At 47.1% G+C, this 25,314-nt stretch overlaps 1 protein-coding gene across 2 annotated transcripts in view; it reads left to right on the forward strand.

The window, feature by feature from the left end:
* The first annotated feature begins 309 nt into the window (after positions 1-309).
* The window catches only part of PPARGC1A (PPARG coactivator 1 alpha), a 241,036-nt gene continuing 216,031 nt past the window's right edge, over positions 310-25,314 (forward strand). The window contains exons 1-2 of one of the 2 annotated variants that reach the window (XM_069631879.1): positions 310-523; positions 9,481-9,660. In XM_069631879.1, the coding sequence (XP_069487980.1) occupies positions 401-523; positions 9,481-9,660 (303 nt within the window). In that variant the 5' untranslated portion in view covers positions 310-400. The remainder of the gene's footprint in view (positions 524-9,480; positions 9,661-25,314) is intronic. The other variant, XM_069631878.1, reaches the window with a different exon arrangement.

The raw sequence follows: 25,314 nt of genomic DNA on the forward strand, positions 1-25,314 counted from the left end.
CGTTGGGCTAAGCGGGGATTTCGTGCGGTTGTTTATAATTAATTAAAGAAACATTCCGTGGGATTTAACGCCGTGGATCAATTAAAGGAGGTGTGGCGTTTAAATCTGCTTTTAATCACACCGTGCTGCCGGAGCCTCGAAGCCCCAGCCAGCGAGTGCCAGTCTGTGTGTGCGTGTGTGTGTGTGTGTGTGCGCGCGCGACTGCCGTGCGCGTTTGAAGGCTGGCTTCGCACCGGCTTGGGTCGGCCTCCCTGAGACGTCAGCGCTTCCCCAGCAGCTCCGGAGAGAGGGCTGGGTGAGTGACAGCCCAGCCCACTTTTTAATAGCTTTGTCATGTGCCTGGGAACAGTAGTAAGACAGGTGCCTTCCGTTCAGCCTCAGTGAGGGGCGAGTTTCCTGCATGAGTGTGTGCCGGGCGCCGTACATATCTGTGGATTGTAGTTTGCGGGCAGCGCAGCCGTCATCCGGGGACTGGATGGCGTGGGACATGTGCAACCAGGACTCTGTATGGAGTGACATAGAGGTGAGCAGCGCTGCTACGGAACACCCCAAGCATGCGTTTTCAGCCCGAATGCACGCCTTTTTATTCGTGTTCTTATTAATGTTTGAAGAGAAGGGAGGCCACGGCAGTGAACGGGCGGATTGCCGAGGAAGCACGCCGAGTTGTTGCTGCACCCTAGCAAGTGGCTATTTTAAGACTGGGTCTGTGTAATGCCTCGGGAAAATCAAAGATTAGCTGCTGTCATCGGTGTCTCCTGCAGTTGGAAAGTCCGTGTGCGTGTGGCTCCCGCTGCAGTCAGATGCGGTGTGTGCGTGCCCCGAGACACTGCAAGGAATTGGGCGCAGAAGTCGTTCTGGCGGCGTTGTGGGGGGGTGGGGGGGGGGCTTTGCTGGCGATGGCCCACGTCTGTTTCTCCACCACCTTTAAGTGCACGTGTGTGTTGGTTCATTTCTGGAATGCCACTGCCTGTTTCTGTGTTGAGCATCCCTCGAGGTTCCGACGTTCCTGGGCTGCACAGAACGTTGACCAAGAACGGACTAAGGGACTGGACCAGTAATGCGTGCCGCCAGGGTTTGCGATGCACTCAGTGTTGCCTCCCTTAGTCAGAAAATGAGGGCTGCGTGCCTTCAGCTAAAAGGGAAGGGGTGCTCGTAGCGAGCAACGACCCATTAAAGCCCACTGTGCACCATATAATGGGGTGCATGCTGGGCTGGAAACTGGCGACCTGAGTGTGTAGATAGAATGCAATATAGAAAACCGGCAGTTTTTTTTCTGCGCCACAGTGCATACGCAGGAAAGACACGGACCCCTCTTATCCCTAGAGTAGCGTTTACGTACACACCATGCCCCCCCCCCCCCCCAGTGATATGCACCTGTCCGCGAACCCAACTCATGCACAGTGTTCATCTGACCCAGCAACTTGGGAAATCAGTGGAACTTTGCATGTGTGCATGCTATAGTGTGTGGCAAAGGAACCCAACACTCGCTCGTCTACTTTGCGATTGTACTTCAAACAGTGCATATTTTCTTGAAAAATCAGATGCCCGGGCGTAAAATGCGGACTCTGCTCAAAGTGTAAGTCCAGCCAATCTGCATTGGCTGAGATATGCCTGGCCGTTGGTGGCAGGGAGGTGGGGGCCGGGGCACCGACTCGTCCAGCACGCAGTGGCGAACAGCGCACGGGTTCCTTCTGCCTGCGCAGGGTGGATGGGTGAGTGGCTGGTACCGTCCTCTTGTCTCTTGGTAAAGCTGACTGCGTATGGATAATTCATGCATCCCGTCCGTATCCAGGGCTGTAAGTGGATGACGTCCTGGCTCCAAAGTCCTAATTGTCTTCGAGCAGCCGGGGAGTGTCCTCTGGGCTGTTGCCGGGCTCTCTGTGTGGGTCTCAGCTGCAGGAGCTTGCTTTTTCCATCATGTATTATTTGTGTCGCTGCGAGGAGCTGATTGAGGAGCCGGCTGGCGCGAGAGGAGAGCAGCGCAGACGGCGTATCACCTATATGCCTGTCACAAGCCCCCCAGGGCGACGGTGTCTTGGCGGGGCTTCAGTCCGGCCTTGCACACGCTGCTCTTCAGAAGGGGTTAACCGTGGGGGCTCATCGCGTTAACCGTGGGGGCTCATCGTGCACTGCACAGCTGAAGACAGACTCGTCCCCAGACAAGAGCAGGACCGGGGCTCACACGGTGCGACTTGTCCGTGTTTACTGGTGGTTGCAACGCACGCTTCTGATATCGTGCAGACGGCAGCATTTCCACGCAACGGAGCATCCCTGATGCCTTCAGGCGTAATGAAACTGTAAGAGGGGGGCACACTCTAAAACAAATGCCCCTTTGCCCAGTGGGTGCGAGCAATACATTGCCAATAACTTGTTTTATATAGCACCTTATACCGCATTTCGGTTGCTTCGTAGCGCTTTAAGCACAACCTACCTCAACTCTCTTTAAGGACCCCCAAAGATTAAATGTTTGGCTCACAGAGAGGCTTTGGGCCGGTGGCATGCATCTTGCAAACTGATCTCAGCGACGCATACTAAATCCACTGAGCTATCATACCTGCGCGGGTTATTCCCATGTGCACCAGGCGTTCCGAGAATGAGATATGAACGGCGTGTTTCCCGGCCCCGCCTCTGTGCATTTTAATATACGCCATCCCAGAGCTATGATTTGTCCCGCTGGTGCACGCGCATCTTGCTGTATCAGCCCGAGCAGCTGCACCAGGTGTTACCTGGGTACATTAATCAGAAGGCGATGTTTTATATACGTCGTCAGATTGTGGGTTTCTTTTCAGCAGACGATGCGCCACTTTGGGGAGGGGAGGCGGGGGAGGCGGATGGAGTGGTGACACGGTCAGAGGTGTGCAAGTTCTGCTTTGCCCGGCACAGCGTTCAAGCCACAGGCTGATCGCTGATTGTAGGCACCGTGCTGCCAGCTGTGGCCCGCCGTGATGGAGCAGCACACCCAAGCACGCCTTCCTTTCCTGGGCGCATGCCTCCCTCTGGCTGCGTAAGGATGCTTTGGAACACACAAGCCACATTGTTTCTCCAGCTATAAAACCTCCAAGGCCCCGTTCCAGCCCTTTTTGGATTTACCATCAAAGAAGCACGTAATATCCCTCCCAAAGGTTAATGGAGAATTACAGCTAATTAGAAGGACCCGCTTTGAACACAGGGGCACTCAGGCTAATTTACTGCCGGGGAAGACGCTGCGCGGGCTGATGTGCCCAGCGCACTCGGCGGCCCAAGGGTGTCCGAGAGGCCGGGATTAAGTGCTTTGGTCCTTGAGAAGGAAGGGGGCATGTACCATGGCGGCTGCACCTGTCCCACATGCAGCAATGAAGGGGGATCAGCATATCAGACGGGAACGGTTAGGAGTGTGAAATCTGGCAACCCCCGAAAGGCCACATATAAATTAACAGCAAGAACACTCGCTACTAATGTGTCCCAAATTTAGAAGGCCCGGCACAGCAGTCAGAAGCATTAATTCTGTTATCATGTCATCATTGGCAGGGTGGGTGTTGTTCTCTCTCAGCTGGCACACGGAGATTGATTTCAGAATGCCATTTTGGACCTTTCTGCGCACGAATGCACTACCCAGGGATGCTCTTGTTCTGTATTTTGTATTTTATCTTGATGTGATATTAAATACTCAGAGACAGGGCATTTATCTTCCAAGTGTAGAGAGAACGGTGCCACCCAACACACTGCAGCAAGTGGCCGCCCTAACAGTATGCACTGCTTTCGGCAGATTGCCCTTCCTGTGCACAGAGAACGATGCCACCCAACACACTGCAGCAAGTGGCCGCCAGAACAGTATGCACTGCTTTCAACACACTGCAGCAAGTGGCCGCCTGGACAGTATGTACTGCATTCCGCAGATTGCCCTTCCAGTGTACAGAGAACGGTGCCACCCAACACACTGCAGCAAGTGGCCGCCCTAACAGTATGCACTGCTTTCGGCAGAGTGCCCTTCCAGTGCACAGAGAACGGTGCCACCCAACACACTGCAGCAAGTGGCCGCCCTAACAGTATGCACTGCTTTCGGCAGATTGCCCTTCCAGTGTACAGAGAACGGTGCCACCCAACACACTGCAGCAAGTGGCTTCCCAGACAGTATGCACTGCTTTCAACACACTGCAGCAAGTGGCCGCCCTAACAGTATGCACTGCTTTCCGCAGATTACCCTTCCAGTGTACAGAGAACGGTGCCACCCAACACACTGCAGCAAGTGGCTTCCCAGACAGTATGCACTGCTTTCAACACACTGCAGCAAGTGGCCGCCCTAACAGTATGCACTGCTTTCGGCAGATTGCCCTTCCAGTGCACAGAGAACGATGCCACCCAACACACTGCAGCAAGTGGCCGCCTGGACAGTATGTACTGCTTTCCGCAGATTACCCTTCCAGTGTACAGAGAACGGTGCCACCCAACACACTGCACCAAGTGGCTTCCCAGACAGTATGCACTGCTTTCAACACACTTCAGCAAGTGGCCGCCCTAACAGTATGCACTGCTTTCGGCAGATTGCCCTTCCAGTGCACAGATAACGATGCCACCCAACACACTGCAGCAAGTGGCCGCCAGAACAGCATGCACTGCTTTCAACACACTGCAGCAAGTGGCCGCCTGGACAGTATGTACTGCTTTCCGCAGATTACCCTTCCAGTGTACAGAGAACGGTGCCACCCAACACACTGCAGCAAGTGGCTTCCCAGACAGTATGCACTGCTTTCAACACACTGCAGCAAGTGGCCGCCCTAACGGTATGCACTGCTTTCCGCAGATTGCTCTTCCACTGTGCAGAGAGCGGTGCCACTCAACACACTGCAGCAAGAGGCCGCCTGGACAGTATGTACTGCTTTCCGCAGATTACCCTTCCAGTGTACAGAGAACGGTGCCACCCAACACACTGCAGCAAGTGGCTTCCCAGACAGTATGCACTGCTTTCAACACACTGCAGCAAGTGGCCGCCCTAACAGTATGCACTGCTTTCGGCAGATTGCCCTTCCAGTGCACAGATAACGATGCCACCCAACACACTGCAGCAAGTGGCCGCCAGAACAGCATGCACTGCTTTCAACACACTGCAGCAAGTGGCCGCCTGGACAGTATGTACTGCTTTCCGCAGATTACCCTTCCAGTGTACAGAGAACGGTGCCACCCAACATACTGCAGCAAGTGGCTTCCCAGACAGTATGCACTGCTTTCAACACACTGCAGCAAGTGGCCGCCCTAACGGTATGCACTGCTTTCCGCAGATTGCTCTTCCACTGTGCAGAGAGCGGTGCCACTCAACACACTGCAGCAAGTGGCCGCCCGGACAGTATGCACGGTTTTCGGCAGATTGCCCTTCCAGTGCACAGAGAACGGTGCCACCCAACACACTGCACCAAGTGGCCACCCGGACAGTATGCACTGCTTTCGACAGATTGTCCTTCCAGTGTACAGAGAATGGGGCCACCCAACACACTGAAGCAAGTGGCCGCCCGGACAGTATGCACTGCTTTCGGCAGATTGCCCTTCCAGTGTAAAGGGAACGGTGCCACCCAACATACTGCAGAAGTGGCCGACCGGACAGTATGCACTGCTTTTGGCAGATTGCCCTTCCAGTGTACAGAGAACGGTGCCACCCAACACACTGCAGCAAGTGGCCGCCCTGACAGTATGCACTGCTTTCGGCAGATTGCCCTTCCAGTGTACAGAGAACGGTGCCACCCAACACACTTCAGTAAATGGCTGCCCAGACAGTATGCACTGCTTTCGACAGATTGCCATTCCAGTGTACAAAGAACAGTGCCACCCAACACACTGCAGCAAGTGACTTCCCGGACAGTATGCACTGCTTTCAACACACTGCAGCAAGTGGCCACCCGGACAGTATGCACTGCTTTCGACAGATTGTCCTTCCAGTGTACAGAGAATGGGGCCACCCAACACACTGAAGCAAGTGGCCGCCCGGACAGTATGCACTGCTTTCGGCAGATTGCCCTTCCAGTGTAAAGGGAACGGTGCCACCCAACATACTGCAGAAGTGGCCGACCGGACAGTATGCACTGCTTTTGGCAGATTGCCCTTCCAGTGTACAGAGAACGGTGCCACCCAACACACTGCAGCAAGTGGCCGCCCTGACAGTATGCACTGCTTTCGGCAGATTGCCCTTCCAGTGTACAGAGAACGGTGCCACCCAACACACTTCAGTAAATGGCTGCCCAGACAGTATGCACTGCTTTTGGCAGATGTCCTTCTAGTGTACAGTGAACAGTGCCACCCAACACACTGCAGCAAGTGGCCACCTGGACAGTATGCACTGCTTTCAACTCACCGCAGCAAGTGGCCACCCACACAGTATGCCCTTCCAGCATATATTAGCTATAGTCAGCCCCATTTATTAGCTGTTTCTTGTGCACACTTGAACTGCCTTTTTGATTGGCTGTCTTTCTTACGCCACATAGTGGGGCTAAACCCTACCATGGGCCCCTACCCACAATACATCATCTTCATTCTCCACATATAATGAGATGAAACCGAGACCTTATTTTCTGATTTGGAAAAACATATTACATTTTATTGTAATACACATGGTCGCTTTCTTAGAGTCATCCGAATGAGTGGTGCTAGCCCTACTCAGGCCACCAGTATGCCTGACCGAAAAACATACTCCTCTCTCGGGTGGTTCTGCCAATCCTGTGTTACATAGCCTCATTCAAAACCGGTGAGCCCTTCTCACTTCCGTTTCCGCTCTTGCGAGAACGGTGCCCCCTGGTATCCAACTGCCAGTCCCATTTTAGTCAATGGAGCAAACAAGGCTGCTGCATTAGTTGTTGAGGAGTCCCAACCGTTCCTAGTGGTATCAATGCCCGTCTCACCCATCCTGGCTGATGCAGCAGTGGTTATAGCTTGCGGAAAGACTGCAGCGTACCCCCTTCTCTAGGACTGGCCTTGGAACTCTGCCATGCTTTGGGGCTGCCCCCATGACCCCCTATGCCCCCAGTATGTAGCACCTTTCGCCCTACTCCCTTAGGCATCATGGGCCTTGTTGCCTTTTCAGTGCTCTGATCTTACCCCTCAGAAACCCCTAGTTCCTTGTCATACTGGTGAAACCACAACCATAGCAAGATCTAATGGCTCTTCATCGCCCAATCTCCTGTTCCCGAAGCAAACCATTGCTCCAAGCACGTCAAACTCTCCATACCACCGCCAGGGACACCTGTTACTCCTGGTCTTACGACTTAGTGGGTGGCCCATTGATATTTTCGGGAATAACTCTCTAACCCTCTGTTGAGTGTAGTCCTAGACTTCCTACCCTTCGATGAGTGGTCCGCCTCTACTTAAATATTCTCCGGTACTTACTCCCGGGAGACCCACGGTCTTCCCCTGGCACCCCTTTGCCCTAACTGCTCATCCATGCAAGTGGCCCATTGCCGGTCACTGCCAGCCATTTACCTTTGGGCACCTCTTCATAGAATAAAGAACAAAAAAGGAATCCAATGAGGACAGCTACGTCCCCTGCACACTTTCTGAAGGGCCAAAAATGGCCTAATGGAGATTGGAACAACAATTATACAAATACATATGATCTCTTAACTTCACACATGAAGGATATTATGATAAAGAATTCAATTGAAGATTTCTGTTGATACATAAAAAATATTTTCTTTCTATTAGTATCTTGATAGGCCCAACGCGTTTCGAGTTATGAACACTCTTCATCAGACGTAGCTATCCTCATTGGATTACTTTTTTGTTCTTTGTATATATCCAGCCTAGAAACCAAGGCTGTGTTTTTTCTCCCCTGCACCTTGAACTATTTAACATTCGGTTTATTTATATTTATTCGTATATCTTTCACTGAACTATATTTACCCTGGTGTGCAAGTGTATTTACCGGTGTTGGTTAACCTCTTCATAGAATGACATGTATCTCCGCTGCTACCTGGACCCGCTCCTGGCACTCGTGTCTGTTTGCGGCGGGCCCAGAACGTTGGGTCCAGGCACCCCTCGACTGCTTCCCTTTCTCAACAACACTACGGATCGTCTTCCCGGGAGATCCCTTCACAAACCGTGTGTCTTACCTCACATGCACACACACAAGTCCACCTTACCAGTGCTGCTCTTACCAACCATTCTGAGCTGTTGCCACACTGAATCACTTTCCACGCACTTCTGCCCCCTGCGCTAGAGGAGGCGAGTTTAACGGAAACAGGTGGCCAGAGGGGCAGTGAATCTGCTGAAACAAAAACATTTACCAATAAACTCCCATCGTCTCCTCTTCTTCCCCACTTGACATACTCTACTCATGTGACATGACTTCTGCTTTGTGACACAGGATGAAATGGCATCACGTGAGAGCACTGGTCTCTCTGATCAGTGACTATAGATCAAGGGTCTCCAACCTTTGTCTCAACAGATGTTTCAAACTACAACTCCAATCAACTCAAACCAGCATAGTCAATGGTGAAGGATCATTGGAGTTGTAGTCCAAAACATCTGGCAGGCCAAATGGTACAGTCCCATGCCATGTAGGACGGCCCTGGGAAAGTTATAAAGGAACATTTTGGTAAAGGCATAAAAATAAATAGACAACTGTGAAACTCAGTTATGCAAGCTTAGCAGCATGCTAAACTGACTTGGAAACTTCATTATGCAATTCTCTCTATCTATTTGTGTAGATATAGATATAGTTCATGGGATGACATGATCATATGAGCTGCTCTACATGTCGTTTCGATGCAGATATTGTTTCAGTCTTTGGAGGAGCAGTCTTCAGGCTGATTAGAGCCCCCCCTGAAGAAGGACATACCGTCCGAAATGCATCAGCTTGGGCCTCAGCTAAATGAAAATTTAAAATAAAAAAAAAGATGATTGAACACTAAGAACTTAGGCAATGGCTATGATTTGATGCAACCTTTATAGGTTGAAGAAAGAATGGATAATTCATTTTTTATGCTTTAAATTTGAATTTTGAAGTAGTGTTCACTACAATATAGGCGTCTCCAAGCTCAGCGAGTGTCTCGCTGAGCAAACCTTGCCTGCTCTACATGTAGAACAGCTGATATGATCATATGTCTAACATGTAGGTATACAACAGTGAATGTGGACAATCTCTTTGCCTTTTCATAAATCAGCATTCAGGGAAGTGTATGCCAATGTGCTCAACTGTACTGCACACCCAATCAGCCACAATCATCTCTGACAATGCCTCCATGTTATCTACCATTACCAGACGACAAGCCCAGGAAGCTCTCATCTAAGGGAAGAAGGGGCCTTGCGAGAGCGGCCACAGTGGCATGTCAATGTGATGCCAATGTGGACCAGGCTCTCTGGGATTTCCTTGCACAAATAGGGCAACCTCTCCTACTCGCTCGGCGTAGTAGGTGCCTCAACCGACCTTTACTTCAGACCAGCCTTTTTTTGCATACTACCTGATCAGCCGCTCCTGTCACTAACATACCCGTGCTTTTTTTTCTGGATTGCTTCCTGTAGTGCGCTGCTCTGGTTGGAGAAGACCAGCCTCTTTGCCCGGATCTGCCAGAACTGGATCTCTCTGAACTGGATGTGAATGACCTGGATGCTGACAGCTTCCTGGGAGGGCTCAAGTGGTACAGTGACCAATCAGAAATCATTTCCAATCAATACAGCAATGACTCATCGAATCTATTTGAGGTACGGGGGCTTATTTTAAATACAAGATTACACAACACAACCTACTTTTAAGTACTAATGGTTTAAAACATGTAACATCAACATTGTAGTATATGTCTTGGAACCAGCATTGTCACAAGGAAACTAGATTTGCACCAACATTTGAAATTTTGCAGAAAATCTGTTTTGTTTTCTTCAATACAGAGGTCATTTTCATAAAGATCATGTACTAGTGGATACAGCATTGAAACAAAAATCTTGAATGTTTGGAATTTCTTGGACCACGCTGGATTTGTTTAGAAAACATGTTACCTTTCTGGCCTAATTTTTTTTTTTTTTTATTTTTATTTTTTTTAATTGTGGTATTGGACTATATAAACGTTTAAGTAGGGGATACAGAAAACATGACCATTCCAACAAATTGTAAGTGATGTTTTAGATGCTAGTGCAAGACTGCTGTCTCATAAGTGGCCCACTAAATGGGGGCAGCACCCTCTCAGAACAGTATCTCACCCTCCGGAACACACAATCATCATATGCTGTTGTGAGATTTGAGTCGGGTATATACCATCAACTGAATTATATCTGGGTGCATTTCTGATGTTTGGGTAAAGCTGAAAGCGCTCTGGCCGAAGTTAGCTGAACCTGCATTTTTCTAGGGCTTTAGTTACGTGGAGTAGCCTGGGGTACAATAGGGTGCCTGGGGGAATCAATCCACAGTTTCAGAGTCCAGTATCAGAAGCACCTGGCACCCTTGTTCACAAATCTGTTGTATAGAGTGGGTCGTTTGGCAGAGAGTAGTGGTTATCAGCGATGGTATGGATTGGTATTGTGACAGAGATAAGAGGGTGCGTCGAAGGGCTATATCTCACAGACCAGGTGCAGAATGTTGATTTATCCAATGGCTTTCATTGGGAGGAAATGCATCTCCATCAATGTATTGTCAAACATGGCCATGTGGTGCTTAGGGTTCTATGTTATATTGGCAAATATTAGAGCCCGCACACAAAAAGACAGTTTGTTTATGGCCAACTTGGTGCAGCCTTTAATATTCACCAAATATCAGTTTTTAGCATCTTCCTCTACTCTGAAATTGGGGGTTTCACCCCCGCACCCATCTTAATCCTGCAATCTCTCCCACATAACGTCCCCCCCACTAACACAAACACATATAAACACCCCTTCTCGCCAGCCCCCTCCCCACACACACCCAACAATACCCCACAACATACACACAGGCACGCAAACACACAAGTACCTCACCTCCATCTTCCTTCTTCCTGTGCTCGTCTTGGCTGCACCTGTCAGCCCCTGCACATACTCGTGTGCAACAGGGGCGTGACAATTAGATTTAGAAAGACCGCTCTGTGCAGTAACAGAGCAGTCTTTCCAAATCTGGCTTTTTTAATGTTGTTTTGAAAAAAAACTACATTTTCACTTAATACCCTGTTTAGAGTGATACTTGGCGCCCGATTCATGGAAAAGTGCACATTTATCCTGCAAAGGCCGTACGCCGAGAACACCACTGTGTGCGCCTGGGCACAAAATAAAAAATGCCAGCCCCACAATTTCATGGAATTTTCTGCGCAAAGTAACCGTATATGCAGGTCACGGCCGGAACATCCTGACACGCTCCCACGCAAAGCAAAAACAGCCTGAACAGCTATCTTTGCACGCTCCTCCGGTTGCGAATACACAAACCCTTAAAACAGTGTGCAGAGTCCCCCCCAGCAAGCAGGCCTGCCTCTCGGGGAGCCTGTGCAAGGTCCCCCCATATCTGGTACCGGCACCCCGACAACATGTGTAAGATTTATTTCTAACTCGGGTAAAACTCAGAGAATATGCGTGCAAACCCCCGTAAACCGTTCCTGCACCACAATACACTGCATATGCGCACCCCTATGTTGGATCAGATCCCCGGCAGCGTACACACACCCCTAAATCCGACATGCAAACCCACCTCCGTGCTACGATTCCTATGCGCAAGTGTCTTTACTCCTGCCTTGGCATGGCAGAGAGATTGAGGAATTTGCATGGGCATTTCACAGGCGAGAGGTTGCATGGTCATATCCATGAATACGCTTTGACGTGCGCATTTGTGGGAATACTATGGACTGCTTGCAGCCCATCCCTTGTAACGCCTCTTGTTCTCCTGTTCTTCCTCATTTTCTGAGTTCTGCCCCTTACACGGACCCCTGCGCACAGGCCTTGCAAACGCTCTTTGCGTGGTGTCTCACGCAAGGTGCGCGTCCACTCACAGAGACATGTCAGGCCTGCGCGGAATCCTCACAAGTCCCAGAAAAAGTCCCACGCATTCGGTTCCATGAATGGCCGAACAGGGATTGGCATGCAGATTGGCATGCAAATCCCAGATTTTCCATGCAAATATTTCCATGAATCAGGCCCTAAATTTTGATCAGCACAGAGAAAGCACCAGTTGGAGGATTCTGTCCGAGGTCAAGGTTTAGGAATAAGACTTGCAGTCCGAGGAGGCATATGCGAATAGGCGAGGTGAAGAAGTGCATTTTTGGGATGTGCTGGGCCTAGGAGAAGCTCTTCAATTCTAAGATTATCCTCTGAGAAGGCAGTGAACGCTTTCCTGGGGACGTTACATTGTCAGGAACGTTTTTGTGTCGGATATGCAGGAATGGAAGTGTGCGATTTAGATGAGTGAGATCTTTTAAACTTCAAACATAATCCGGAAATAAGGCGCCCGGGTCCTGCCCTATGTAACCCGCGTTGGTACCATGAGCAAAGGATCCAGTTCTGCTCATTATGATCTGCAACACTGCAGAGATCAGCCAATGCTAGCCAAGTAGCCAAGGTTGTCACAACAAACAGTGTGGAAGTCTAACAACATAAGAAAGGGTCAGACCGTAGAAAGGGGCACTGCCAGCCCTTCACCCCATTTAGAGGGAAAGGAAGTTTCACCATTGCGTGAGGGATCGAACCACAGTTGATTCTAACTGAGAATTTGGTATTTCCTCGGTAAGGATGGCATCTCCTCTTTCCAAGACACTGTAGAGCTCAGAACTCGTTGGCTGCCATGGGATGTATTATAATTTTCAGAAAACGTAGCACTTCCATAGTCCTGTATTTGCTCACTCCTCCAGAATTGAGGGCGAGGTCCCCTCCCGCGGTACATTGACATGGGGTCCGTTTCTAATGCCATTTGTTTACTGACAGATTATGCATCCATTTCTTCGCATTTATTCTAGAAGCTGTTGCAAATTTGACATTTGCCCTCAAGTAACCTCTTAATAATTAGGGCCGAAATATGAGCCTTATTAATTCACGAATCTGTTATGAAAATAAATCTTGTTTAGCACAACGACCATCTTGCCAGAGTCATCCCAGTGTTACGTTACAGAACCCTTTGCGTTTTTTGAAAAATAAATACCATTCCCAACAAAAAATGGAACATGACAGTCATGTGTAACACTGATTTCATTTGTGGCATTTCTTCTCACTAATGTTGCCACAGTATCTTTTCTCAACTTTATGTGCCAATATCCCCTGTCTCCAGTTCACTGATGATATGGCACTTCTGTGGGTGGCCCTCCAGGGTGGCACTCCACGGTGGCACTCCAGTGAACCCTTGACTGGGTTACCACACTGCCATTTTCTCAAGCTTACAAGAGATACTGCCGGCAGCTAAGATTGCAGGCATTTCTGTGATCTGTGTACTAAAGAACATGGCTGCCAACTTCACAAATGTATTGGTGGGGCCAGGAAGTTCAAGGAGACGTCATAAGTACCCCGGGAATCAGTATGAGACGAGCCAATCAGCTTCACATGAGTGCAGGCATTATTCTGAAGCTGCTGGGCACTGCTTCATATTCCGGTGCTCCATATGTCAGCCTCCCCGGTCTCCACCACCCCTTCCCTGCCTGGTCCTTCTGCCTGCTATAGCCTCTTCACCTCCTTGCCTTCTGTCAATGCTGCACTATTCCTGCTCGGCCTCCAATGCCCTGCCTTTCACTGGCACCTTAACTCCCATGCCATGGAATTGGAAGGTGGCCTACCAGCAGAGCCACGGCTTCCATTGGCTTGGGAGCTACGTTTCTTTTTTTACATAGAGCACCTGGAGCCTGTCCCTGGGTGGTACCGGTGTGCTGTATAAATCAACATAACATACCGTAACATACTGAACACGAGGACCGCAATCTTCTCTATCTTATCTAACCCGCAGAACCATACGTGTTTCATGAGGGGTGGCAATAGCCATAAAGTGCCTTTATTCAGTCCATACCACGTGGCATCAGCCTGCATGAAAGGACCTCACTAAGCTACAAGCTGTAAGCACCTGGTACAGCTCCGAGAATGCAGCATCGTTAAATAGAACAGCTTCCCCTCCCCCTCACCCTGTTACCTCTTTTCAGGCATATTGTAGACAGAAGAGTGCCATGTAGAAATCACCCATACCATAAACCCTGCATTGCAACCTTGCATCATAATCATGGAATCATGTAGGAGTCACTAGAATGCACCCATATCATAAACCCTGCATTGCAACCTTGCATCATAATTATGAACTCATTGCTCCAATTAAGCTCCTCTCAACTATCAGGACCAGCAACTGTAGCCCCTCTGTGTGACCCACACATTTGGAAACCACACATATGTATTTATATGGTGATGATGTCCCAAGCCATAATATTTGGCTTTGCAAAAGCTAAACTGCGTGCTTATTGTCTAGCGAATCGTTAATTTGTTTTTTTCAATCGTGTACATTGCAAACTGAATCACTTATAGGGACTCAAAGTTGTGTTAAATATAGCACAGGGAGAATAGATGAATGCCCAAATTCACACACATTTATTAAGTGGTGAAGCTGGGATTTGACCCAGGCCTGAAAAGCAGACACCTGACCATACATATTTAGCCAGATCTAGTTTGCACTGATATGTGTTACTTTTTATCTACTCGTGGCTAAACTGATATTTTGCTTTTAAAGCTGACTTCAGGAGTACACAAATCACATAATAAACACATCCGACAAAATATAAATCATTATAGAAACATGTTGAGCAAAAGGAATATGATTGTAGCTTTTTTTCTCCGTCTATGAATGAAAGCCACAAGGCAGACGTGTTATCTATGCACAATGATATGGTGTGGAGATCAGCAGGTAGGAATGCTTTCGTGGCTGTCTCCAGAGCAGGATATCAAAGGAGCTGCATTCATGGTGCTCCTTAATGCGGGCTGCCATGGCACAGAGATTTCCCTTGCACCTTTCAGGGCCAGAGGAAGAGGCATCACTCCAGCAAGTGGATTAGGGCAGTCCAATTGTGTGAGGCAGTGGTCAGGTGGCCCATGTAGCACAGGACACCAAGCTAGAATATGTGGGTCTCATGTCAAGCACCATGCTGACAACAGAGGAAATTAATTGCTCGAGGAGAGCTGGCTCCTGGGGTTTCAAGCCGGTGATGGAAGTCTCAGTCCAAAGTGGTACCATTGCTCTTTTTCCTTTTTTGAGAGCATCCGTTTCCTTGTTTCTGACATTACCCCTAGAAACCACCCACACTTATGTAGACAAAGAAAGCAGTCGGCACAGCCCATTACACCACTCATATACTTGAAAATGCACATTGCCAGTCTGCCACCACCGGTCTCCATGCTTCCTTGTCCTTTCTTAGAAAACGTTTAGTTTTAGGAATACGTATACAAATTGAATTATTATTTCTTCTATTGCAAAGTAACGTTTGTGTCATTCTTCCCTGGCCTCCTCTCTGGCAACAACTTCCGGGCACAAGAGGAGTGAAAAGGCACAAAGAGGGCATCACCCGTCTTGAATGAAGCGTTAATAAATGCTGTGATGATTGGCGTAAGAGGTGCTGCACACTCTTTGATGATGCTGGGGGGATATATATCACCTTTGCATTGAGGCGGTTTAAGCTGTTTGAGGATGCAAAGAACCTCAGATTCAGTGACTTGAGAGAAGTGAAACTTGGGGGAATGCCTGTCTTCAGAGGCACTGGCGTGAAAGGGCTGCTGGGGGGGAAGGGCCTTAAAGTGTTCTGCTATTTTAGTTTGAAGTAGATCTATTTTCTTTAGCATAGCTGTTTGGATGCTATTGCACCAAGCTTCATCCTTGACAATCTCGTCAGTGCAGATTGGAGGTATGGTGAGCTCTTTGAATATGGTGAATAGCTCTTTTGAGTGGGAGTTAGCTTCTGTGATATGCTTGTTGTAAGTTTCTGATTTAGCCTTGAATATGGAGCTTTTGTACCTCTTAGAGATGCTCAGAAAGTTAGCTTTGGTGACGTCACAGGCATTGGCCTGCCATGCTTTGAAAGCTTGGCGCTTGCTTTGGCGAAGATTTAATAGGTCATCTGAGAACCATGAGTTGGAGTGACAGTATTGATGGCGTGGGTAGGGATGTCATTGAACATTTCTGCTAGAGTATCAGGGTCAGTTGAGAAAGGATGTGATAGGCAGGGATTGTTGAGAAAGGGGCGTATATTGTCTGCTGTGACTTTTTTGGCACTTCGGACTAGCTTGGCTGGTGCAGGTGTTAACGGTTTGGAGTAAGTGGTGATAGGAAAGCAGAATTGTAGGCAATTATAGTCAGACCATGGGAGGGCTGTGTTGGAGTTAAGGATGGAGCCACAGTTGTGGTCTGCTACCCAGTCTAAGATACAGCCTTTATTGTGTGTCGGAGCTGTCACTATCTGTGTGAATCCTAAGTCTGTGAGATTTCTAGCGAGGATGGCTGCTCCTTTGTCAAGTTTATCATTGAATCCTAGATTTAAGTCTCCTAGGAGCAATGTTTTGGATGTTTTTTAAGTTATTTCCAAGGAGGTGGTTGATAGCAGCTGTAAAATTGTTGACTGGGCCTGGAGGTCTATGGGTGACATGAATGTTGATTGTATCTTTAGGGGAGAGTGCTAGTTTAGCTGAGAGGAGGTCAAACATGTCAATGGTGAAGGATCATTGGAGTTGTAGTCCAAAACATCTGGCAGGCCAAATGGTACAGTCCCATGCCATGTAGGGCGGCCCTGGGAAAGTTATAAAGGAACATTTTGGTAAAGGCATAAAAATAAACAGACAACTGTGAAACTCAGTTATGCAAGCTTAGCAGCATGCTAAACTGACTTGGAAACTTCATTATGCAATTCTCTCTATCTATACATGTGTAGATATAGATATAGTTCATGGGATGACATGATCATATGAGCTGCTCTACATGTCGTTTCGATGCAGATATTGTTTCGGTCTTTTTAGGAATAGGTATACAAATTGAATTATCATTTCTTCTATTGCAAAGTAACGTTTGTGTCATTCTTCCCTGACCTCCTCTCTGGCGACAACTTCCGGGCACAAGAGGAGTGAAAAGGCACAAAGAGGGCAATTCTATCAGCCTTCTAAAAATGTTAAAGCCACACAAGTAAAGACGAAGACAAACCACTGCACACTTTTCTCATCTAACATAATTATTCCAATCACACTCATAGTTCTTACAGATATATAGAAGTAGAGCTCTTGGGTCTTGTACTGTCAGTCCTATTTCTGTGGTCCACACCATCTTGCATTTCTCATATTTGTAGTTTTCCTCATTATAAGGTAGTTCCGTAAGTACCAGAATGCAATATGATGTGCGCCTGAAAGCCAGAATGGGCAGACTTTTCATACCTCACTTGAGGCAACCACAGAAGCCTGCTAGTTGTTGCTTCACCTGGCAAGCTTCTTGTCATGCAGGCTATGAATGCAATGTTCAATTCCTGAAACTTGGTAAACATGTTATTGCCATATCAACCAAGCAGACACAACAAGACTATTCTGTGTTTTTCCATCTTAAACAGAGGTTGATGTCATATCATGAAGGTGTTCCTTGCGGTAGGTGCAGACTGAGGGGTCTTGAAATGGTAACAAGCCCATCCCAGCGAGCTGTAACTTGACAAAGGACAGGGCATTCCCCCTCACACACCTCTGTCTCCTGCAGCCTCAAATAAAATAACTGACCAGTGGGCCGCTTAAAAGATGAAAGAGACAGGTGAGGGGGAGGGGGCAGAATGAATTGCACCATGTGAAGCCCTGCTGGTACACAGCCGTAACGTTTTGTCAAAGCCTTTTGTCAGATCTGTGTCTGCCGGGCACAAAAGAAAAGGCACCCATATTACTCAAATAAGACAATTACTGAGGCCGATTAAAGTGATTTTCACTTCAAAACAATCCTTTCCACACTTTCAGGGATTCGGGAGCACTGCCAAAGGACCTCAGGGGGTGGCTCTAGCCCCCGGAGTCCGAGATCATTCCTTATTGGTGGGGCTGAGGCCCCACGGGCCCATTGAACCTGGCCCTTTATGCTGAAGAGGGTGTCCAGTCAACTCGTCGAAAAAAAACTGGTCGACTGCAATTTGGTCGACGCAATTTGGTCGAAAACCATTTCGTCGAAATTTTATTTTTTTTATATATTTATTTTTTGGGTTTTCGTTTGGTTAAAAAAGGGGTTTTTAGAGAAAAAAAGGGGGTTGGGGGGGGGACCCCCCCAAAAAAAAAAAAAAAAAAGGGTTAAAATAGAAAAAAAAAAATTTCGACGAAATGGTTTTCGACCAATTTGCTTCGACCATTTGTCTGGTCGACCAATTTTTTTCGACGAATTGACTGGCAACCCTGAAGAGGCAGAGGCACTTGTCCAGAAGACTTCCAGCCCCACATGGACCTGCATCTGGGAGTTTCCTGGGTTTTTCTTGGCCAAGGCTAAACGATGATCCATCAGAAGTGTTACATGTGGTTTAGTAATGTTGGCAACTGAGACAAATAGTATTTTTGTGTTCCAACACACTCTTGAGCCACAGTCAATGTTTTCATTGTGAATTGTAAGGGTGTCTATCAATGACGTTATTTATCTGGTTTGCGTTTAAGCATACACGTATTTTTCATGTAAATATCGTCAGAATATATCTATATTGCTAGATATATGGATGCATAACCTCGGTTTCCAAAGGGCCATTTTCTTCAAAGACAAATGATTTGACATCTATGGCTGTCCCACGCTTTATAACACGACAAAAACAAATAAATATAAATGCCATATCATATATTGGGTCTGAATTATGACCAGGCTTCCTAAGACTTCTATAAGGAGGGGGACAGCATGACCTATGCCAACCTACTAGTTTGAAATGGGTTGCATCTGGGTAAGCAAGTGTGGTTTTTCTGGAAAAACAAGTCCACTGATGATGAGAGAAAGGTGTTGGGGCTGGGCATTATTCAGCAATCGACAGCATGCCAGGGCTCTAAAAGAGGTTACTCTGGATTATGGAGAGAGGCGATATTAGGGGTTGCCCAGGGCGCGGTGGAGATCCAGTTTGCACTTCCTGGCTTCCTGTTCTGATTTGGGTATATGTGCCATAGTCTGGCACCTGTGAGAAAGAGTTCCTAGAGGCCTGGACATTGGCTGTGTCACCAGTGCAGTCTAGGACTCCTGGAGAGCCTAGTCCGATATTATGGCCAGCGCACTGCACTAGAACAAGACACGCGTTCTTGCCGTTTTTGCAGCACTTTAAACTAGGCGCAGTGCGTGAGGCATTAGCACACATTTGTATCGTACGGATCAAATATCGATTCATGTCGCAGCACCTTCGTCTGTCTGCAAGGGAAGGGTTAAAGGTATATGTATCCATAACAGGGGAATTATTGGCATGGTACTATTAGATGTAATTTAATGCAAGTCGGCCGGTATAGCGTCATTCCACAATCGTTGTCCTCGCAGCGCTAGCTGCAGCCCCTTTTAAGACTGCATGTTATGGAAACGGTGAACTAATTTCAGGAACCTCCACTTTGGACACATGATGAGCGCCACATGTTTAGTTTAATATGTATTTTTGTTTAATTTATAACGTTTCCAGTATCTCATTTCTTTTTTTTTTTAAATATGATTTTGTTTTTAGACGGCAAAAAAATCCAGATTCCCAAATGCCGTCCTCCTCATCTCAAAGGAAGCACACACTGCAACCCGTCAGTGTGCGCAGGCCTGGGCCCAGAGAAGAGATCATCTCGCGAGAACTGTAGTGCGCGAACATCACCCTCGTGATTCCTTCCCAGAGCCCAGACTTTCAGCTCAGGATCTGCAGATATGTTAGGTGTCTTCTTCGTGGTAAAGCAACCACGCCTTAGATGCTCAGTGCTCCAAGCAGAACAGGTGCACACCTAGATCCACATTTCCAGCATCACACAAGATTCGGCGGCTAACGTGTGCAATTGTAAGCGCGTGTCATGTGCAACATGTTCTCTCCACCAAACAATTTCAATATGACCCTATTGGATCTATGTACCAAATACCCCTTTGCTCAGTACTGTGCCTAGAATAAGTGCAGTAGCCCCAACTTGGCCCAGGATTAGTAGCACAGGTCCCAGACTGCCAATAGCCAAAGGCGCTGGATGCTTAGCAAGAGTTCTTTTGAGATTTCCGCTAAAGCACTATTTCCTGGACCCAGTCAGGCATGTGACTCTGGAGACAAAATAGAGCATAGGATATATAGCATGTTTAGAGCTTTCCCAAAGCAACATATTCTTGGCAGTTGGTAGCAGGATTGCTAATAGTCGATTCTTTTTACACATCTATTGAACTGCAGGTGAGGACATTTCGCACTCATCTTTAATTGTTAGCCCGCGGTGGGCGTGTGAGACGTATGTGGCGAGCCACTGCATGCTGGTTTTCTTGAGGTCTTGGCCATGACGCGATGTGAACATATGGGGCACCACTTGGTCACGTGGCGTGGATGTTTATGGAAACTTACAGTAGAGTATATTCAATGAGTGCGATCATTATCACACCATGTGGACAGACCCACCACTTTTGCCTAAAAAGTAAAGCACAAGATTAATTTGTGGCTATGCCCAACCTTTTCAACTCATAGTGCTCAGAATGAGTTCGAGATATTTTAAGCATGGGTTGTGGCCTGACTGCTGATCAGTGAATTATATATGTCTGGTATTTGCAATTGGTTGACTCAAATGGCCTCAGTGCTATTATGCAGTTGCATCGTTCCTTACGTCTTTCCAGTACCACCGCACCGTACTGTTACACGCGGGGACATTAGTGACATACCTGCCCTCGGGAATATAGATGCCTCTGTAATTTACTATATTTTTCCAAAACCTCTGTTGTTGTGTGTTAGGACTTGTCACACCAAGCCAAATACAGTGAGCAGCCCTATCAATTAAGCTGCAGCTGCCACCATTTTGAGCAGCGTATATAGATTAATATGGGGTCAAGTGGGTAATTTGTATTCCGGGGGAATCACTGATATATTCACATGTAAAATATACTTCATATATAATATGTAATAGTTTTCGAGGTGTAAATAAACCCCTCAAATAGACATACAAGTAATCAACAACTCATACCCCAAAATGAGCATTACTCCTTACAGGCCGGCATTCCCTCTAAGTCCTGATCCAGGGAGGGAGTGATTTTGGTGGTGTTATCCAGTGCTGGTGAGATATAGTGGAGGTGTGACATAAAGGGAGAGATAGGGGTTAGGTGTTGTGTGTGATATAATAATAATAATAATAATAATAATAATAATAATAATAATAATAATAATAATAATAATTGTTTGTTTATCTAGTTCTTCATGCAGGGTTCCTGCACACGTCTAACCACTACAACAGTCGCTGCTATTACCCACAGGAAATGTACTCAATATATTGAAGAGCTGTGATGACCCAGCCATGGTTTAAACTTATGATGCACTCTTATGATGCACAGTGTGTCCCTGAGGGGCGATCTAGTGAGGGTGCAATCAAGTGAAGTTGTGATTTAGGGGGCTTTTGTTTTAGGGATGTTGATTTGATTACATTTTTGTAACGTGCTAAATCGCCCGCAGGCCTCAGCGCACAATCAACAATAATCATAACACACAGACGGAACCTGAGGTGGCAGGAAAGGGTAGAGAAGCCACAGTCTGAATCAAAGTTGAAAAGATGAGTCTTGACTCCCCTCTGGACTCTAAAATGGAGTTCATTTTCTAAAGATGAATGGATAGCAGATTTCATGCTTGCGGTGCTTGGGCCTAAAAACTGTTGCCACAAAAACTGGAGAGTTTAAATCACGATTGGACGAGTTTAGTGCGATCGCGGGAGTACAATACGTGGACCGTTCTACTTGCAGTTAGCCGATTGGACAAATACTAGGCGGCACACACGTTACAGCACTTGTAAGTAAGGGACAGAACTTTGTGCATAATACACTGTTTAACAGGAAGCCAATGAAGATCCCGCCTGGCAACTGAAGCGTGGTCTCTGTGAGACATACCATAGACGGCTCTGACTGCATTATTCTGTGTCACCTGTAGAATCTGGAGGTTTGATTTAGTAGTACCTGCTAAGAGGCTGTTGCCATAATGAAGTCGAGCATTAATCAAGGCTGTGGCGAGCAGGGATCTATTTTGAAGCAAAATGTAGGAACGGATGTGGCTAAGAAGTTTTGCAGTATAGCCACATTTAATTTAATTTGGGCAACTTGTGGCTTCATGGAGAGTTCGGCATCTAGTGTTATGCTCTGAGTCTTGACTGAATTGGCCACTTTTATCTTGATATCGGCAATAGTGAAGGTGGTGTTGCCGGAGCTTAGAATTTGGAGCTTGTTGCCGGAAGCAATGATGAGTTTGTTTTTTTCCGGCACTCAGGGCAAGCAAATTGGAGGCCATCCAGACCTGTATAGCTCTGAAGATGGTGTTAATGGTATTAGAGTCCTCAACGTAATTTCCCGATAGTTCAACGATGACCTGAGTGTCATCTACGTAGTTGGTAAATAGGACACCCAGGTCCTCAAGAAGTGTGATAAGAGGCACAGTGTATACATTGAACAATGTGGGGGAAATGCATGAGCCCTGCGGGACATTGCACGTAACAAGTGTAGGGTGGGAGCTGGCACTATCCACCGCCACCCATACAGATCTAGGGCCCAAAAAGGAAGCGATCCATTGAGAGGCCATGGCAGTGAATTGAGCCTGATCGACCAGTCTTTTGACCAACAGTGAGTGGTCAGTCAGCGGAAAGATCAAGTAACATGATCAAGGGCGGTTTGCCCTTATCAACAATACCAGCTGTATTTGACCTGAGGTCAAGAAGTGCTGTATCGGTCCCATGTTTGGCCCGAAAGCTCAATTGCCTGGGGTTGAGTAAGTGATTGCTCTCCAATTGCTCCTGTTGTATGTATGCCACTGGGTCCAGAATTATTAGCATAAATGGAATGTTAGTGATAGGTTGATAGTTTTTCGGATCATGGGGGTTCATGGCACTCTTCTTTAGTAGGGGAGTTACCCATGACTCCTTAAGTGATATGGCTACATTGGCTTCCTTGAGGACATATTATCAAGGTGGGTAACCTACAGTGACAGTGTCTCAATGCAGTCCTTGAAGCGCCTCGATGGGCAGTAATTGCTCAAGCAAGAAGTGGCTTTCATTTTGGCCATGATTCCACATATCTGTTTCTCTGACATAAACAGTGCCTGCACTGAGTCTTTACCGGTGGTGTGTGCTAGCGTGTCTGGTGACTTGGGATTATCAGAAGTAGTAATAGACATATGATTATGCTGTGAATCAATGGTGGTTTTATGGCCAAGAATATTTTGATCAAATTCATTATGCATCTGCTGACACCAGTCAGTGTACCTCAAAAGGGTGAACCCACCTGTTACTTATCTTCAAATTCCTTCAATATTGTAAACAATTCATGTGTACTAGACTTGGCGGAAGCAATCCGGTTGTTAAAACTTTCTGATTTGGCAGCAATAATAGCTTCTTTCAGGTTGGCTGCTAGTGATTTGTAGGTGTCAAGGTGAAAAGGGGTAGTGTTCTTCCTCCATTCTCTTTCCGCCTTATGCTTGTCCCGCCGTAGAGTAATAATGGAATCCCAAACCAGGAATTGGAGTTGGTTTTGTTTTTCTCCAATCAAGGTTTTCTTGATGCCAAAGTGTCAATAATGTGATTAATCATATTGGTGAGGTGACTGTTGAGATCATTGGCGTTAGTGAAGGAATGTGCTGATTCAAGGTGGCATAACAAGTGAGATGAGAGCTGAGGGGAGAGTTTCTTGAAATGTCTTGCAAGAACATATTGACGAGGAATCACTTCCTGGGAAAGTATGGAACTGGGCAGGCAAAAATCAAATGTGATTTGAAAGTGGTCTGACCAAGGGCAATGATCAATGTCCATGTCAGATACGGAGATATGATGGGTCAGTACCCAATCGAGAGCGTGAACGGCCTTATGTGTAGGCAAGGATACATGCTGAGTAAAGCCATTGGAGTTAAGAGTAATAAGCCCAATTGTTAAATTCTCCAAGGACAATCATTGGAGTTTTGGCCTTGGCTGTTTTATTGATCAGACAGATTAGTTGTTCTTCAAAGGCTAGTGTTTCCAAGAGGGGAAGATAGACAAGTATTACAGTTAAGGAATTATTATTGTGAAGCTTAATTTTGGCCAGTATGCTTTCACAACCATCCAAGGAATCATAATGGTTGAGATTAATTTTCAGGTAATCGGAAGTCAGTATGGCAACTCCACCCCCGCAACGCTCTATACGGTCTGAACTCTACACCAAGAACCTATTAGGTATTGCTAAGGTGGCAGAACTGGGGGCATCGGGAGTAAGCCAGGATTCAGTGATGGCTATAACATCACATCCCCTATGAGTGATGGAATCCAAGACCTCTGCACTGTGCTTAAGTAACAAGCGGGTGTTTAGAAATGAGAAGTGGATTCTAGATGTAGGCAAGGAACATTGTCTGTTGTCATCTAAGGAACGTGAAGTTGTCACCAAGAGCAGGACTTTAGTGGAGGTGTCATCTAATGAGTGTCTATACTGCATCATTTCATTTGTTTGAATATTCTGGTTTCTCCTCTTGCCTGTTTCTCATTGTTCAGCAAAAATGTGTTTCTCTCCTTCCTCTGTCTTTCTGTGCATCATTGTTGTCACTGTGGCCCAAAATGACTTTCCTAAGTTCACACCTAACGAAAGGAAAATGTGCTTTACTGCACTCTGCAGAAGCAATTCAGAGAGCTGCCCTCAACTCGCAGTCTACCGTAACCCTGCCACATTGCCCACAAACCATTTTGAATGTTGTCCCCGATAATTTGCCATTAATGTAAAAGGAGTAAATAAAACTCCAATCTGCGAAGCCCTCTCATGGTTCCCGGTGCATCCTTGCTTGGTCTGACCGTGCCAGCGGAATTGAAAACGCTGCAGAATTGTACAGAAATACAAACTATGTAACATCTAGGAAGTTAAGAAAAGGGTGGTGTGTGGGCATCCTTCTGAACTGCATGTAATTGACACTTTAGAAGTAACCGGACATATCCACTCTTACAGGAGGATGTATAAGGACCCCCGGGCAGGTATAGATGTGATCATTCAGGCCCACGTACCCCCATTGCCTCATGGCCCCTAGGATTATTAGGGCTGTATCTATTATGGGTGAGCAGATCACTGTATCACCAACTGATCACCCACACCGCTGAACATTCCCCAGTGTCTTCTGGGGTATCTAGCGGGCCACACAAACACGCTAACCTGAATCCTCAGCCCAGCCCCTCCCTCTGCTCCATGCAATTGAACGATTTTGCTAATTCAAACATTTAGTACTGAGAAATAGTCCCATAGTCCCAGGCATATGTACACATGTATCTCAGAAACCCCCAAATTACTTCGGTTCTTCGGAT

The sequence above is a fragment of the Ambystoma mexicanum genome, chromosome 6q (assembly GCF_040938575.1).
Source record: "Ambystoma mexicanum isolate Mex_15411 chromosome 6q, UKY_AmexF1_1, whole genome shotgun sequence".
In the NCBI taxonomy this organism is placed as follows: domain Eukaryota; kingdom Metazoa; phylum Chordata; class Amphibia; order Caudata; family Ambystomatidae; genus Ambystoma; species Ambystoma mexicanum.